Source organism: Equus asinus, chromosome 2 (genome assembly GCF_041296235.1).
Source record: "Equus asinus isolate D_3611 breed Donkey chromosome 2, EquAss-T2T_v2, whole genome shotgun sequence".
Classification (NCBI taxonomy): domain Eukaryota; kingdom Metazoa; phylum Chordata; class Mammalia; order Perissodactyla; family Equidae; genus Equus; species Equus asinus.
This window is the reverse complement of record NC_091791.1, coordinates 43,502,968-43,521,952: the sequence shown is the minus strand read 5'-3', so window position 1 is coordinate 43,521,952 and position 18,985 is coordinate 43,502,968. Positions and strand designations below refer to the sequence as shown.

General features: G+C 36.7%; 1 protein-coding gene across 5 annotated transcripts in view; it reads right to left on the bottom strand.

Moving 5' to 3' along the window:
• The window catches only part of PRKG1 (protein kinase cGMP-dependent 1), a 1,184,543-nt gene that overhangs the window by 20,561 nt on the left and 1,144,997 nt on the right, over nucleotides 1-18,985 (bottom strand). For all 5 annotated transcript variants that reach the window (XM_014866734.3, XM_014866733.3, XM_070487907.1 and 2 more), the window contains 2 exons: nucleotides 4,406-4,545; nucleotides 3,390-3,479 (listed from right to left, as the gene is read on the bottom strand). In XM_014866734.3, the coding sequence (XP_014722220.1) occupies nucleotides 3,390-3,479; nucleotides 4,406-4,545 (230 nt within the window). The remainder of the gene's footprint in view (nucleotides 1-3,389; nucleotides 3,480-4,405; nucleotides 4,546-18,985) is intronic.

Genomic DNA, 18,985 nt, shown 5'->3' with positions numbered 1-18,985 from the left:
ACTTATATTTTTAAGAAAGTTGCAGCAGTTGCCAATTCTTTAAGCGTTATGGAGAAAAAGTGTATAAAATATAGTTTGTACTAACCTATTCCAAATAATGGAACAGAATTTGTGGAAAACAAAAAGTCACAAACTAGAAGATAAAACATGATAGCTAATAAAGTATAAACCAAGGAAATAATTGCAACAATTAACATTTCAGTGCTATAGTTCATCTCTCAAAGATAAGAAAATATTTAATAGTCTTCAAATTCTGTTTTTATACAGGTATCATTTTAATTCTTCTTGACAATAAAGAGCTGTTCTGTGTTCCTTTTCTGTGCTGATGGGAAGAAAGAGAGAGGCAGGAAGTGCTCCTCTCAGGTGCAGGTAAGGGAAAGATAGACTTCCTGGGCCAAATCCCTGAAGCTCAGAGGTATCACCATGTCAGTAAAGAATAAGGTCACACTGTCTTTCTTCAAATCAACCCGAATACATTTCCTTTATGCTTTCAAACTAGCTTCTCCCTTACTGCTTCTTTCCTGGGACACAAGAGGAAAACTGAAGAAATTGAGCAGTATGGTTTTTTCCGACTGTGGGTATTTTCATATACTGTGACTAACAGCACAATTACTTTCTTTTTTCTCTTGGCATTTTTTGTTTCTTTCTGACAATTAACCTTTAGGATTTTTAGCCCCAGTTTAAACAAAGAGTGAGAAAGCTAGTCAGTGACAATATTAATGGGAGCCTGGATATCCAAAACGGTACTTTCCCCCCAGCAATTTCTTGGGTAGGAAAAAAAAAAAACCTCTCGAAATAGAAACAATAAGGCTACATGCGTATATAGGAAAGAAAGTTGGCAGAGGACAATGATTCTGAGGTGATTTTATATATTGATAGTTCCGTTGCTTTTAACCTAGAGGCTTCAGCCCCTCTGAAACTTTAGGAAGGATCACGTAGCTGCTATTTCCCTAGGTGAAGCCTCTTCATGGAGTGTTAAGTGCATTGTGGGACTCAAGCAGAGAAAGAGAAATACTGTATGATTTCACTTATATGTGAAATCTAAAGAATAAAACAAACAAACAGAAACAGACTCATAGATTCAGAGAAGAAACTGGTGGTTGCCAGAGGGGAGTAGGGTAAGGGGTGGGCAAAATAGGTGAAGGGGATCAAGAGGTAAAAACTTCCAGTTATAAGATAAATGAGTTATGGGATGTAAGGTACAGCATATGGAATATAGTCAATTATATTGTAATAACATGGTATGGTGACAGATGGTAACTAGACAATGTGACGATCATTTCGTAATGTGTAAAAATATCGAATCACTATGTTGGACACCTAAAACTAATATAATATTGTATATCAATTATACTTCAATCTAACAAAAAGCAAACTGGTGGAAGTAATGTTTACTTTCACCTATAAATCTTCTATTCTAATTAGAATAAAGTAGAAAGAGATTTCAAATAAATCAATGGATTGAAAGGTCAGGTCAAAAATAATACAGTAGAATCATGTAAGGATAAACCAGACATTAAAGAGAAAGAACCATCCATTGATATCTTTGCTCCATCAACTCCTTCCAAGGTAAGCTACTGCCTAACAGCAACCCTTCACTGTCCTGACAAGTCAAAATATATCTCACTCAGAAGCTCTGGCTGATATTTATGTACCAAAAAAATGCAAAAATCATGTTAAATAGGGAGAAATAGGAAATTGCATTTTCTTTCAAAAACTAAGTGGAAAATTGATGCCTATGCATGCTGGATTCCTCATGAGTGGAATTAAGGATGACTTTCATCATCATCATGATTTTTATTTATTTTTATTATTATTATCTGGTTAAAGAAGTTAATAGAAGTTTAAAATAGCTGTTCCTCTCCTTAGGTAGCTTATTATTGCTTTAATGTTTACTTCCACCTATGAATCTTCTATCCTAATTAGAACAAAGTAGAAAGGGATTTCAAATAAATCAGTGGACTGAAAGGTCAGGTCGAAAATAATATAGTGGAATCACTTTAGGATAAACCAGACATTAACTCAAATCAGAATATTAACTTTGTGCAATAGCCTGCAAGTTATGGGAGTGGGACCACATCTGTTCCATTTCTTATTGTATGCCTAGCCTCTATCACAAGGCCTGGCATACAATCTGTACTCAAATATTAACCAACAATAATATAATAAATAATATAATAAAACAAAACATTAATGTAATAGGACACAATAAGACAAAAAGAAATCTGTTAGACATCTACATGTAAGGCAATGGGAATAAAAGACTTGAAAGGGCAATGGATACAGATATCTGAAGGTTCCGTAAGAAGACAGTTGGGAATGAGACTTTAAATCAAAAGCTTAAAAAGAACCACTTGTTCTCTTCTGGAATATCTACAAAGTAACAAATTGTGAAAACATAACTTGGCTTTCTGGGAACATCAGGGCTGTCTACAGCTGAGTTTCAGAAAGATATTATTCAATCAAGGAGAGTCTGAGGGGTGAGACTGTAACAAATAAGAAAAAAAGAAATGTCTAAAGATGAGTGTTCAAAGGAACAAGGATGACTTGAATGCTACTGGATCGTTTATAGGAAATTATCAAAAGATCATTCACAGGGAAAGAAAATTACAGTCATTTTTTAAAATTAAACATTTAGGGTTGGTAGTGATCTTCCCAGACATTTTATAGAATAAATTTTTTTGAAAGATAGTTTGCTGTCACATAAATAGGAGATGGGAAATTAATTTTGCACAGCTAAAAAACAAATAAGCACTAACTAGACCAAATTTACTTTCCCTGAAAGAACAAAAATAAATAAATCTAAATTAGATTGTTTACATGAAATACTGCTTATAAGTAGACTCATTTTTCTCCTAAGACCAGCTAAGGGCTGAAAGGCTGGAAACTTTCGTTAATTTTGAAACCAAACAGCAATGTAAAGGTAGAGAAAAAAGTTACTTTGGAAAAATTCTCAGTGTTAGGAAAGGCAGACTGGCCAAATGGAGAATGAACGGAGCAATTAAACTGATAGTTAATCCAGAATTCAACTATCAAATAACTATAATTCTCTTCATGTTACAGCAATGAATTTAATTCTAGGTACATAGCTGTCTGATTCTGACATTCAAGTTAAACTAAGGCCTGTAGATATACCTTGCTCGGTACTGTTTTCATGGTAGACTAAACCTATATCATTACTTACAAATCTGCAACAGAGTGAGTTTCATGTTTACAGTAAATCATATGTGTCTACTCGTGGGTTATGCCCCATATTTATGCTACATTTTGAAATATAAGCATAAGTAAAATCTTTAAGTATGATTTTTAGACTTAATCGACGCTTCTAATAGATCATCATAGTCAATTATATTTTTAAAGACATGATAGAAATTTCTTTAAACTCCTACCTATCCCTGAGAATGGTCCAGAGCTCTCCACCCAGGCAAACTTCCATCAACATATACAAATATTTGCTGTCCTTAAACGTTCTGTATAGTCTGTGAATTGCAAACAAGAAAACAAAGGCTTAAATATCATTGTCTTTTAAAGCCATGTAAATGTTTTGAGTGCCCAGATTACAGTCATATTCTTGATTTGCCAAGATTGAAACTTTATTAAAAGAATGAGAGAAATCTAAGTTTGCAAATAGGGAAAAGGAAGCAATGGATCGTGACTAAGACTTACACATCGTAGGGGGCTAGTCTTTCCTCTGAAATGGATTAATGCAATGATTATAGACCAACAGGGCTTTGGGGAATTCCTCAATTCCAATGTGGCTGATGTTTCAAGCGTGGATGCTTGAGCAATATTTAGTGGTCATGAACATGCAGTGAGTGTGGATATGCCTGAGAGGTAGGTAGGTTACACTTTACAAATATAGACATGTATGACATTCACGCATTGCTCACTTAAGTTCATGTTACACCCTGTTTTCAGCAAGTGCCACTGGAAAATTAGCTAGAAAAGCTTCTTCTGCATATTAAAACTTTCCATTATCCTCTTATTAGTGCTCTCAAAATACTGAGATGGAATAGTCATTTCATTTTTTAAAATCTTCAAAAAGTCTTCAAATAATTAAAGGTAAAATAGTATGACTTTTGATATTTTGTCTTTCAAGCATCAGAGGTCTATGTACAGTTTTGGAGTGACAGAGAGGATAAAAATGGAATGTTAGAAACTCTGACATTGCCTTTGGGAAAAACCAGTTCTTTTCACAGAATCTGATTCTTTAAAAAAAGGATAGAATCAAAACTTCATTTAAAAAAATTTTTTTTCAGTCAAACAGAACTTTAAAAAATCAGATTAAAAAAATGCATTTCTTTGTGTGAATGAAATGTGTAATGGTGAGTGCAAGTGGCAGAGGGTTTTGTGGTTGATATTCTGCTTGGAGCTGGAGCCTTCTGCCCCGGGGCAGGGTCCTTACCTCACTATGAAGTCGGAATGGGCCCCCTGCATGATCTGCTTCTCCGAGCGGATGTGCTCCTGCTGTCTTGTATTCACAATGTGGTATTTCTTGAGAATCTTCATGGCAAAGGTTTTGGATTCTTCGCTTTTCAACTGGACCTTACGAAAGACAGAAGGAATTAAGTGAAACAAAACCCACACAGAGCATTCTTATCCCCCAATTAACAGGCACATGGAGCACTTAAATGATACCCCAAACACCACCTTCGTCCCACAGTAAATCCTTGTTGGAGCTGGGTTTAAAATCCAGGACTCACAACTACTGTCCAGTCTCATTCTGCTGGTCAGATGAATGTTAACTAACTAGATTCCTAATTAGTTTTGTGCCCACTGGGATTATATTTGATGTTCACTGTATCATTTCATTTCACATAGTGTGTTTAAGTATACTTTATAGTTTTTCTCCTTCAATCAAAAAAGTAGACATAAAAACTGATTTCTTCTCTAATTTTACTTCAAGTCAGTGTGGCAAAGATAAGATCATCTGGGCCTTGATGCGCTTCCTGCTTAGTCCTAGTCAACAAACATTTCTGAAGTCATAAAATTCAGTAGCGCATCCTTGTCTCTGCTGAGAGTGCAGACGTCTGTACTGTGACTTCTCTTTTTACATCCCAGTCTTTCCCTTCCCTCTAGTTAAAAAAAAAGAAGAAAATTGTAACAAGATTCTTTTAAAGAGATTTTGAAAACTATTTTTTTCTTCTCAAACATTGGTGATGACTTTAATCTTGTCTGACCTCAAACGTTACTCTTTAGTCCTACTAAACTGGGAAGACTTAAGCTGAGTCTTGATGTCCCCAATGCTCCCATGCCTCTGTCACAGCCCCATATAGCTCCCAGTGGCTCTGAAGGGGACTGAGTCCTCCAAATGCCATTCCTCAGACAGACTGCTGCTCTGTGTTCACTGTTTTGCCAGAAATTTCAACAAGGTGACTAGTAAGGAAAACAAAGAGAAATCATAGAGCTAATCACTTAATAGCGCTATAAAAGAGTTATCATCTAGTGCTCTTGAGCAACAGAAATTCTCAAGATAATACCAAACAGCCCACATCATTTGGAACTAATGAAAACCTTGGGGAAATAACACAATAAGCTGTTTCTGTTTTTCAGCTGGAGTATCCCCATCCTCTTTAGTTGTGAATTGTTTACGGATTCATTTGTAGGGATAGCAAAGTTCCTCGGTGTCTTGTTCATGCACACATGTACAGACTGAATTCAATCTGAGAGGACATTAATGCGGCTAGTTCCTTAGATGAGAACACAAGGACACTACAAATAAATGGGCCTCGGCTTGCTGTTAGCATCTGTGAATCTGTATGACAGGTTAGAGGGAAAAATGGAGATTTGAAAATGCCTTAAACAGCCAAAGGCACTCTACTCCATCTGTGAAACTCTTTAAGATGATAGATTAGTGTGATCCAAATGAATTTAGTTGTAGTTCATAATAAAACACAAAATGTGAAAACCCACTTCTAAAAGAAATCTGGACAGATAGGAAAAATGGCATGACAAATAAGCTGTGTCAGAGCACTCAAATTCAGCGAGAAATAAAATCATACTCCCTCTTTAGAGTCTTACTTAGTTAAATGACTCAAGACTCTTGTGTCGTTCACACTCCTAACGTAAAAATGATTCTCTTTAGTGATGATGACACACATTTCTATTTGTGCATAGGGTAGAAGGAAAGAACTCTGCCTTTATGGTCACAGGTCTGAACTTGAATCCTGACTTCATTTTTCTCTCTCAGTTTCTTGGGCCAGTGGTTCAACTTCTCTGAGCCCCTGTTCTTGCTGAGGATCACACCAGCTACTGTACAGAGTCGTTGTCACCTTAAATGAGAAAGTGCCACCAAATGGGCATTCATTGATGTCTCTCTGCTTGTACCTTGCCTACCCAGCAGTCTCTACCACACAGGGTAGAGTAAATGCTGTCTTTAAAACAAAGCCAGGTCATGTCACTCCTCTACTCAGTACACTCCAGTGGCTTCCCTTCTCACTCATGGTAAAGACAAAGCTCTCACAAAAGCCTACAGGATCTTATACCATCTGGACCCCTGCTACCTGTAAGCCTTACTCCCCCCTTACTCACTCTGCTCTGGTCACACTGACCATCTTCTGTTCCTTGAGCATGCCAAGCAAGCTCTTGCCTCAGGCCATTTGCACATGCTATTCTCCTGCCTGAATATTCTCCCACAGATATCCTCAAGACTCATCCTCTCAGTTCCCTAAGTTCTCTGCTCAAATGTTTCCTAATCAGAGTCTCTCCTCACACCAGTCTACATAAAAGAGTAACCACCCACTTCTCCTTGCCCTTTTTTAGTGTTTTCTATAGCTCTGATCACAAGCTAATACAGTAAATATTTTCTTGATTACTTGTTTAGTATTTGTCTCCTCTCACTAGTCTGTATGCAACCCGAGATTCGGGATGTTTTGTTCACTGTGCCTGACATAGAGTAAATGCTCATTAAGTATTTGTTGACTGAATCAAAGAAAGAATGAAACAAACCAAAGCAATTTGTCACTGGCAAAGCCACAATAGAGCTGGCATCTCAGCTCCACACTCTGTATCTCTGAGCTTAACAGGAGAAAAACAAGGGAAACTACAATGACAAGCATGTAGTACTTGGTCTTTTTCTTTTTTTCAAAAGTGCCCTTAATTTTGCATGAAAAAGAAGAAAAGATTTCAGCGTGCTAAGGCTGCACAGGAAATATATATGGCCCAATATCTATGTGATTCAGCCCGAATTTTTAGTTTTTATTTTTACAAAAATTTTTTTTAACCTTGCTTTCCCCTTGAATGACTAAGAGGAGCTATTCCCAATCATAGAGCCTACTGGTAAGATTAATAAAATCATCTCTAGGAAAATGTCTACCTGGCTGCCAACTAGGTCTTGGGGTCAATTAGCTCTTGAGACTATGCCCATCTCTTTAGACCCCATTTTCCTAGACTACACAACTCTTTAGTTCCCTTCCAATTAATAAATTCTATGACTCCAAGTGGATTTTCCATTTTTGTTATAAGCAGCTCACCAGTGTTATACCTACACTTTGATGTTTTATGTAATTTAATGTAGCCAGGATATTAGGTAAAAAAAAGAAAAAATTACCTACTTTTCTATTTCTTTAATAGTTTTGAACTTTATATTAGGGAGACTCTATGCAGGGAAATAACTGAAGCCATCAGGGGGATGTCAGAGCGAAACAGAAAGTGACTTTTATTAAACACCTGAGTGCTGGGCACATCCAGAGATATTATTTCATTGAGTCCCAACACCAACTCTTAATAGCAGAAGGAAGGTTTTGTTTGCTTTGGGTTTTATAAAGACTTCATCATCAATAACAACAAGAGTTAATGTTAATAAAGCTCTTATGAGGCATTAGGAGAGGTATGGAGTAAACGAGTTTTCTTATTTAATCTTCTGAGCAACACTTTGAGATAATACTATCATCCCATTTTTCAGATTAGCAAACTGAGGATTACCAGAAAGGTTCATATCTTGCCCTAGGCCACAGAGGTATCAAGTGGCAGAACTGGGTTCACGCTCAGTTCTTTTCGGCCCAAGGTATTTCCAGTAAGTGTGACTTCCCTTCAGCTGAATATGAAACAAATTAACAGCACAGTGATCGATGCTTTATAAATGAGAGTTTAAGAGAATTGGGTAACTCATAGACTCTGTGAGAAAAGCTGAACGATGTATTATTGCACCTAAGCTTCACTCAGGCTAGACGTGGTTTGGGAGACCGGCCAAAACCTCACTGTCATTTTCGGAGGCATTTATGGGGACTTGCATTTGTTATCAGGGATCTGGGGCACCTTAGTGCTTGAATCCTGCAAGGAGAGGCCAAGAGTAGGAGTGGGGGTGAGGAGAGGGGATAACAACTGGTGGGTGGCAGATGGCTGCTGCCAATGAGAGGTAAGTAAAAGCTACAGAGATTACTGGGAGTCAGCCTTATTAGCTGCCAATTTAGTACTTGAGTGGAGGCAGTCCTATTGTCTGGGACCACCTTCCTTCTTTGCACTCTTAGAGCATAGCCTTTAGTCAGAATCTCCATTTCCATTTTAAACTAGAATGCCACAAGGCTTACACGACCCTGGCTCCTGATAGGGAAGTCGGAGCACTGAATACTACTGGTGTGAGCGAACTCAACACAGGGAGTCTGGGATGCTGAAGTTAGTAAAGTTGAATAAAGCCCAACTAACACGTTCATCAGAAATCTCCTGATAAACCAACAACTGACTAAAGATCCTTCAAGGATGTTCAACTCAACATTGTTTCTAATGGCCAAATTTGGAAACAATCTAAATGTCCATGAATAGGAGCTTGGAAAAATGAATTATTGTACATCCATGCAATGCAACTGTAAAAATGACGACTTGAAAAGGATGAATTAACATTATGGAAAAATAACCAAAATGTATATATAAATAAAAAGATACGGGTTATAAGGCAGCATACATTTTATGATCCTATAAATAGTGTGTTTGTTTGTGAGTATATATCTATCTATATCTATATCTAACATAAATTTATGAAGAGACCATCAGGAATGTGTTCACTTATATGTTAACAATGGTTTTCCCTTAGGGAGATTTTTAGATGTTTATTATTGCTTTTTAGTTTTTTGAATTGCTTTATTTTTATACAGTGAGCATATCTCACTTTTATGCTGCATAAAAATAATGACTCTGGTCATGAAAAAAAAGTTGTGTCTTTTAAATTTTAATAGCTATTTACTATTGTCTGACTTTCTCAAAGGATTCCAGTTCAGTGGAAACCACTCTACTAGAATTCCATGAACGCAAAGACCTTGAGAAGTTGTATATAGCATAACAATCTATCAAGTTTGAGCTGAGCCACCCTATTCATCTCCTTAAAGGACATGCCATAATTTTTTTTCAATATAAACTCTTAGTGTAAGTTATAGCAGTGTATATTTGGTGAGTCTAAGCTATAATGTTTTACTAGAAAAGTGTTGTAACAAAACTAATGCATGAACAATTTTAAGATGAAATTTAGTTTGCTTTTTATTTTTCCTGGTTGCCAAATTAATTATACCAGGTAAACTTGTGCTGATTTTTGAGATAATGATGATCTTTATTGTTACCTTGTAGCAGGTCAGCTAGAGATACAAAATGTGTTGAGTGTGGATGGAGGTAGGCAAAAGAAGAGGAAGGAATGTATATTTTTCTTCCTCTTCTTGCCCAGGAATCCTTCCCAGCCTAGGTGGTTAGGCACGCTCCCTCGGCGGATTTCTCTTCCTGTGCAGATTACCCTAATGCCCCTCGGTGTAGAGGCTAATGCACTGGTTGAGAGTGTGAGCTCGGAAATTCGACTACCTTTGTTTAAATCTCAACCATTTTTTTGGCTTGCCATCTTGGACACGTTTCCGAAACTCCCTCTGTCCCTGTTTCCTCATCTGTAATATGAGGATAATCCTCACAGGTTACCTGTGAAGATGAAATAAAAGGACCTATATATCAAGAACCATGTCTGGAACAGAATGCACATTCAGCAAATATTAGCTGCTTTCATTCTTCTGTGCTTCTTAGTTTAGTGGTCTCTTTAGGCCAAAGCAACTTCCTCAAAATATGATCCCCCACAGGCTGAATGCCTCTTTGTACCCACGCCTGTCCCTAACCCGATCCACCTCAGTTCTACCAAGGGAATAAGTAACGGTTTGAGAAGCTACTTCTAAAAGTTGCCGATAATTGTACCACACTGGTTTTACTCTCAAATTTCCTAGAAAGGGAAAATGAACAAGCAAATGCAAATACTCAGTATCTTCCTTTTATTTTTTACAAGCAATGTTATGTGCTCTGTCAGAAATTAGAATTGGTGAAAGTTTCATTTACAGTAAAACAGTACTCAGTGTGAAGTGTCATATGCCATTTGAATGAATGTACGCTTGGGCAAAGTGGATCTTCATGTGGGAATTTCTGACAAAGATTCTGACAAGTTCTTAACTGTTGTGCTCCAGCTGGTGCCCAAATAATACTGACCTGAAGATGAGAGGCAATGCCACCAGCATTTTAAAGAGCTTTGAAGACATGCTTGCTGGCTGTATTTAAATATAAGCTTCCTTTCTATCTGGGATAGGTACTTGCCTTAGAAAGGCTCTTCTCCTGCTGGACTTCATTCTCTGCTCTTCCTGGGAGGGAGGGTTATGATCACAGCAAGGTTAAGACTGGCTCGGTACCCCTGGCTGTGAGTTGGTCCTTAGAATCTGTTTATCTCTTCATCTAGTTAACATTTTCATTCACAGTTCATAGTTTATTTTGCACTGTAGGTATCTTTTCTTTTCTTTCTTTTTTTTTTTTGGAAGAAAATGACTTTCTGAACTCTCCTGTAATTAAAATGATTTCTTAAATTCAAGGCTTAAACTGTCCATTCACATGGCTCATTATTATGCAAAATTCCTCAATAATGTGGTTCAAATTACATTTCCATGCACAACAGGAAAAGGGCATCTCCCTTCATGCCCTCATTTAAATAAGATAATGTTAAAGAACAAAGGTGATGAAGTGGGCTTAGAAAAGCTTATATAGGAAACCTGGGTTCTGGTCCTGGGTCTTTCACTAATAAGCTTATGATTATTCATACAACCTCCCTGGGCCTCAGGCCACCTCTCAGAAAATGATCGGCCAAACTATATTATCTCTAAGGGCTCCTTCCAGCTGGAAAATTCCATGCATCTGCAATTTGTCATGATAAATATGCATTTTTACACAACGTTAGTTATAGTTAACCTTATGAAAACAGCCCAACAAACATGTGTCAATAGCTTGGGACAAAGGAAAAGGGGGAATTGCCTAAGTAACACAAAGGTAGTTTAAGGAAACAGGATGGTCCACGGTGGAAGTAGGACCTTGAGTCTATAGTACATGCACGTTCTGTTGGGAGGTGGAGGTTTTATTTTCTCTGTTCTCTCAACCTCAACACCAGAAGGTGATTGATTTCTTATCTGTTGTATTCTGTGTGTTACTAATTTTCAAAGAATATGTATTGGATAAAAACAGCAGTAGCTTTCCCGAGAAGAAGAGCATTAAAACAGGCTCCAAGGCATAAGGTAATCCAGCCAGTCATGGTCATTGTAATAGTTGGACAACAGCAAGATGGGAACAGCAAAGATTTTCTCTAAACAAAACAGCATGCAACTTCAATCAGGCATCCATGTTACGTAGTACAGCATAAAATCATTTCTCTTTAAACTGGGAGGAAATAGCTTTGAATGTAATCCAGAAATAATTTTGCAATGGGTCTGTATTTTAAGATTTAAGTAGCCCACTTTTAATGCAAATTGAGGTAACTGTAGGAATTCGTGAAGTTCCACAGTGAAAAGGAAAGTTCTCTAAGAGAAAAAGGAAAAGAAGGAAGGAGAGAAGGAAGGAGGGAAGAATGGAAGAAAGGAAGGAAAGGAAAAGGAAGAAAAAAAAGAGGAAGAAAGTCCTAGACTGAGAGAGGGTGAGGAGTCTATCAGAAAGAGAGAAAGAAGAGAAAGATAGACAGGAAGAGGGGAGGGAGGGAGAGAGAATGGAAGCCCTAGACCCACTGAGCGCTAGGGTCCCAGCCTGTTAGATTAACTGTGTCTAACTGCTGGAGTGGGCTTCTCTCTGCGCCACTTACAGTTCTTAACCAGATTCACCAAGGTAAGCAGAAGGCCCATAATAAAACTTTAACAACCAAGTAAACCAGGAAGCCAACGATGAGACTTTCTCTTCATGCATTAGCACCAGGTTGTTCTGTCTCCATCATTCTCCAATAATCCCCTCTGGCCAGACAACTCTTCAGGATCCTATCAGATACTAGCCTCACACCACGTTCAGGAAACAACATAAACAGTGCTGTTCTGCAGCAGCTGAGCACAGTAACAAAGCTGAAGCAGGTGTAAAGCAGCCAAGAAAGGACGGCAAAATTCAAGAAGAAAAAAAGACATGAAGTTGCTGTTCAATAAACACCTGGGTATGAAGATGCATATTGAACTAGCTGTACAATTATACATGTAGAAAATAAGGCCAGTTAGTGTAAAACAAAGTTTTAGTTAAAAAAATTATGCACTAGAAAAGGCTAATCTTTAGAGATAGAAAGTAAATTAGTAGTTGCCTAGAGCTGGGGGTGGGATTGAGAGTATTTGCAAATGGCAGAAGGGTTCTTGTTAGAGGGATAGAAATGTTCTAAAACTGGATTGTGGTGATGGTTGTGCAATTTTATGGTATGTAAATTATACCTCAACCAAGCTTTTAAAGAATTTTAAAAAGAAGAAAAGGCCAGAAAATGCGTGCTCTTCTCTTTGATTGTGAGATAGTTATATTTTTTAATTTACATTTTAATGAACTAAATGTCAGAAATGTGTTTCTCTCTTTCTTTCTCTCTTCAATAAAAGTTCCCCAATTAACCAAAACTATATTTCATTTTTACTCTAGTTTCTGTGAACTATTAACATTTTTTAAAAATTATCTTTTTTAATGACTTCTGTACTTACTATTTAAAGTCCTAAATTCAAAAAAGTCCTAATTTCAAAAAAAAGATAGGATCATGGGTCAATTTAAGCAAAATGTAAATGATTATCAAAAAATTCTTTAAAATTTATGTATTCAAATAATAGGTATTTGTTAGACAATGCCTTTTAATATTTTAATAATGTACAAACTGCAGTCATATGCAAGTTCATGTCATCTCCTAGAGCCTCGTTTTCCTCACTTATAAAATGGGAATAAAAATGATCTTATCTTACAGACACTGATATTGAAAGATCAAATCAGATAGCATATGTGAAAATACTTTGAAAATTTAAAACTGCTACGTAAGAATGATTATCATTTCTACCATGACTTCCAAGATATGAGGGAATGCTAATTAAATTGGATAGTCGTAAAAAGTATTTTACTATTACAATTCATGATTAAATTTATTTTTAAATTAGTTATTCCAACCAAGTGAATGAAAGAGAAAGGACAGAAAAAATTTATCTGTCAGAATTTAAGAAAGTTTTACTTTAGCAGAGAAAGAAAAAAACAATATCATTGCTCTGACTCAAATAATGTTTTTGGACCTGACATACTAACGTGCCCACATATTCAGAAAGAACTGACTGACCACATTCATCAAAGAAAGGAAAATTTTTTAAGTGCACAGAAAGCTTCTATTTCTACAAATTAGTAATGGATTGTATTCCCCAACATTTCCTAACCAAAAATGCTAATTGTTATATGAGATTTACTTTTCTCTGTGTAATAGTGTTACAAATTTCCGGCAAACATTAACTAAAATCGTAACAGAAAAGCTCCTGTTTGTTTTCAACCTGTTGTTAAAATCTCTTTTCTCAGTTTTATTCCTCACCCTTTCCCTCTGCACTACACAATAACATGATATGTCTTCGTTTTTAGTCAACGTCTAAAACTTAAGAGTGAACCACGGCATCCAGGTGGATACATGAGGGAGGACAGCATAAGGAACTTGTCACAGCCTGCATGACACTTGCCCAAATGACACAGAGAGCACAAAGGATGAACCATGAGTTTAACAGAAATGTCAGAGCTGGAAAGCTTTCCGAGATGAGGAATAGAGGCATGGCACTGTCATGTGGTAAAGATTTTATGTGTAAAACTTCTTATTTCAGAGATAGCCATTAAGTTATATATATACGGCCAGGTATAGCTATACCATTTTCAAAACAAAGGCGTCGAGAAAAGCAGCTTAGTTTAATTTATTTTATCTATGCTTTTTCATTTGACTCCATCTGCCATTTGCACAAGTGATAATCAAGAGAGAGACTCTCTGCTTTCCACCCTTGTTTTCTTTCCCACGTTCACCTCAACCCCCCCATCAAAAATGCCAATGACCCCATTTGCTCCGTTAACTTGTATTTAGACTTAAAATTCACTTCTACAACTAGTGACAAGAAATATCAGCAAGTGTCTACATTATTAAATTCAAATTGATCAAAAGACAAGTAAAGTTATTTTCATAGAGGAGATAGTTTCCATTTTAATTTTTAAAAAGACATTTAACTTTCAATTTGGAGGATGATCAGAAAACAGATGTCACACTTCCTATTTTTAATTACGGCCTGAACAAAGATTTGGACTATTTTACAGAAATCACTGACAAATCAAAGAACACTTGAGATTTCCCTCAAGGAATTACCACTGATTCGTTTTGACTCAAAAAATTACTTACTTTGATTCAAGATTGTTTACTGAAATGTGCAATTTAAAAAGACCATTTCACTTCCCTACAGTACCTGTGTTAAATAAACCTTATTTCATTTTGTAGTGATTATTACAATTAATATTTGTGATTTTATTACTTATGACACTTTTTAAATTGTTTTCCTTCAGCAAATAATCAAAATTTTCTTTCCCCTGCACAAGATCTGATTTCTATGCAGAATCTCACTCACATAAAAAAGATACTACCTGTGACAGTTTTAAAACTTGTTTACACACTTCTAAATTGATCACTTGTACATTTCACATATTTTAACTTATTCTAACACTCAAAGCACACTTGTGACCTGAAACTTCACATAGATGGAGTTGAGGATCACAAGTCGACACTTCACTTTCTTTCATTTATTGACTGTGAAGGTTTAAAATGAGTTGAAATAGAATCATATTGCAAAATTCAACTCTTTGAGATGTGATCAGATTAACTCATGAAAGGTTTTGCATTCTAGTCATGCTTTTGAGATGTAAGGCATAAATAACTTTGTAATTTTTAACTGTTATGTACTGGAGTAATTTTAAACAAACGGCTTATAATCAGGTCTCAGTGTCTTAATATATGCTGCATTCAAACTTCAGCCTTTCTGATATTAAAAAAATAGTATAACTTCTTCCTATCTGTTGTTTTTATCCTTCAAATTTTTCACAGGATTTTGTACAAATATAAATTACTTCAAATGTAGTTAAGCTAGTTCAACACGTATTTACTGTTTTTTGCTTATGCTAACTTGTTCTATGAAACATAGTCACATTAAACATTTAAACTGCTTTGTTCATGTGGATGCGGAATCCGAGATTGCAGCCATGACTATACAGTGGTTCCCATTGGTTTAGCTTATTTGTGACTTTTTGGGTATTGATAATCTCCTCACTCTTCCTGTGAACTTGCAAGGCAGCTGGCCGGAGCTAGGGACTAAGAACCAAGCTATCTGGCCCACAAAAGCTCCTGATCTCACGGCTCAGTGCTAAAACTAATATGTGGCATGTGTCAATGGCAACCGGGAATATTAATATGAGAGATAGGGTATGAATTAGCAATAAATTAAATGTATACAGTTGATGAGCTACACTGAAACATACAGAATTATCTTGCTTATTTTTATTTCCAGAAAGCAAGATAAACTATTTAATTTTATTTAAAAGTACATGGCTATTTTCAACATTGCTAATATACACAAGGGGACTGCTTTTCCCTCTTATGGAAGGGATCTCTCTTTGAAAGTGTTTACAAAAATTTTCAGGGATGTGGAATACATTTTGGCACAAAGCAAACTACCTTATTCAGAAGACGAATTATGATGTGTATTTCTGGAAGCAGTGCCACCTAAAAATAGCCTGTCTAGTCACCTTATAGTGTAGTCTTTTATTTCATGGATGCAAGATCAGAACTGAGTCTGTGTTTACTTATTTTGATCACTTGACCTAATGCCTAAAAATGCCTCATGCCTTAAAGTCCAACCACCTTTTAGAATATAATACAGTTATACTCTATCGATCAGCTACTAATTATATTTCTCATTGCTCCCTCACACAACTTCTCCTCTAGTCAGGCCACTTGCTTTGGTGTCCTGTGAAAACATGTGGCCTTCTGTGTTGTAACCTTTGCCTGAAATGGCCCTTCCGCATCTGTTCATTTAAATCCCAACCCATTCTCTAAGCGCTGGCTTGAGTCGTGGGTCCTCTTAGAGCCTTCTCTACTTCCTCTGTCAGGTCCAAAAGTTCTCTCTCTTTCTGAAATACTGAGAACTCTTCTGTATAGTTTAGAATTTAATAAAATACTAAAAGGACTTCATTTGCTATTTTTCATTAGAGTTAATCTCATCTTTTTACTTAGGAGAAGGCAGAAATTCCTTGAGGTCAGAAATCAGCTCTGATATATCTATATCCCATAAAAAATATTTCGGGATTTTTTTTAATGGATACATTTTTGCTAAATGTGATGTGCCCATAAATTCACTGGGTAAAAAAATCAATTATGTCACAGAAAATAAAACAGCGAGCATTGACCAAAGTGTAACTTTTGGATAAACTGTTTTATCATCAATTATCTTAAGCCTTGAAAAGATATGTCCAGTGCCTTCTAGATTTACACTGATCTTTCTAGGCTCACATGCAAGTTTGGAGGAGGAATTGCTAACATTTTACTTTACTGTAGGTCACTAAGTTCAAACACTTTTAAAGACAAATACTCATTTCAATAGATACTATATAATTTCTATAATTTCAAAAGACGTGTAAGAAAGCGTTCTATTTCTTGTCATTCATGTAGTCTAAGTCTATCAATATACAACTATCAACATACAAAAGAAATACATTCTAAGGTAACAAGATGAAGTCACGCATATCTTACTTTATTTGCATATGTCAAACTAGAGAGATTTTACTATCTGTGATTTCTGCTTAGAAATTGTTTTGTGGTCAGATATTTTAGGAGTGGCAGTATATTGTGACTGTACCTATTATGCTCGATTAGTGTTTATTGAATTAGATTTTCATTAGCTATCTGAATGACCTACTTTCTTAGAAATCAATGCTATTTAGCACAGTTAATATTTGTGTCAGTTTTTATTCTTTTGAAGAATAAACTTAAAACGAGATGACGTATTCAATAATACACCAAGTAAGTTTGCCTAGGGAAAAGCTGTGTTAAAATGAGGCAGACTTTGAGAACCAACTCAAAGTCCTTGCTCACTTTGGTGACAGAGCAGACAAGGGCTTGGGGCCGCGGGGTTTCCCTGGGTATCCTGTGCAGCATAAATCACCGTGGACACAAACGGCAGTGCTGCCCAGCCATCCCACAGCTATTCTATTTCACTGCCGTGTGGCTTGGCAGTAAGAGGCTCTTAAAATGTTTTTGTCTTATGTGGGGTTTCCCTGTGGAGTTAAGCTGTTCGCCTTTCATAATAATGAAACAAAACTCTGCTGACTGAGCAATGGGCTTATCACTTAACTTCTTGCTTAATCACCTCTTAGTTTCTATTTTTTGTCCAGTTGGTTTACATAGCCCTCCAGGGCTGCTTGCAGGCGATGCATAGTGCCCAAGCAGCTGGGAAAAATGCCATGAAGGTGGTATGGAGGCCTGTATGCACAACACACAGGCCGTGTTACCCAGATGTGGTTGACGCATGTGGCATGGTTCTTGCAATTTCTTACTATTTTGCCGCTTCTTGGGCAATCCAATTGTAGCACAGAAGGAATGTGAGGTGACCTTTGTACTCCACTTGGCAATAATGGTTCTTGCAATTTCTTACTACTTTGCCGCTTCTTGGGCAATCCAATTGTAGCACAGAAGGAATGTGAGGTGACCTTTGTACTCCACTTGGCAATAACCGGGACCTTATTATGCCCAACCGAGGTGCTATGGTTTAAGAAGGCTGTGGAGAAACTGGATACGATTCAGCAGTCTGCACGAAAACAATTTCCTATTGAGAGGTTAAGAGGTGGGGCGCTACAATTTAGAAGAGAAATGGATACATAAGAGCAGGCTACTTCAGGTGCACAAAGGTTCAATGTGAGAAAGATTGAAAATTGTTTCCCATCTCCATTCATGACAGACCAGAAAGTAAAGAGATTTAGTGGTTTTGGGAATTTAATAGAAGCTATCACTGAAGGTCATTTGAAGACCTCAGGCCCTTTCTTACATGAGAAAGATGCTTGTACTCTCAGATTTTGGCCTAGCAATGGGAGAAAAAGAGTACAATTCTTCCATTCCCTTCCTTTTCTATGAGTATAGCTGGAAATGATAAATAGATAGTTACCATCAGCACATCTTAATAATAGTAACAACACCGACAACACTTACTGATCTACAGTGTGCGAGGCACTATTTTGGGGACTTTAACTCATTTAATCTTTGCAATCTTGCGAGTCACATATCCTATTATTAACATGATTTTAGAGATGAGGAAACTGAGGCTCAGAAATCGGAAGCAAATGACTAAGCACACATAGCTGGGAAGATCTGAATCCAAAACGTATAATTCTAGGGTTCTGGATTTCAGCTACCACATTATACTCTGATTTTTTTTCTCCAAAGACATTTTACCGCTAAAATAGGAGCAGCAAAGGATTAAGAGAAGGGAGAGCCTTTGAAGGTTTAACAGAAGAAGAGGTGAAGAATGGACAATCATAGCATCTATTCTAGATTTAAGGCTAATCCAGGTTCTTGAATTCTAGAAGCATTTTTGTAAACAAAGGTCTACACGTGACAATGAAGCAACACTTTAATTTTATGGTGGTGGCTAATGGTGGTAGGAATAAGAATATAAATATTTTTAAAAGCCAGAATGATAGAAAATCCTTCTGGTTAAAAAATCAG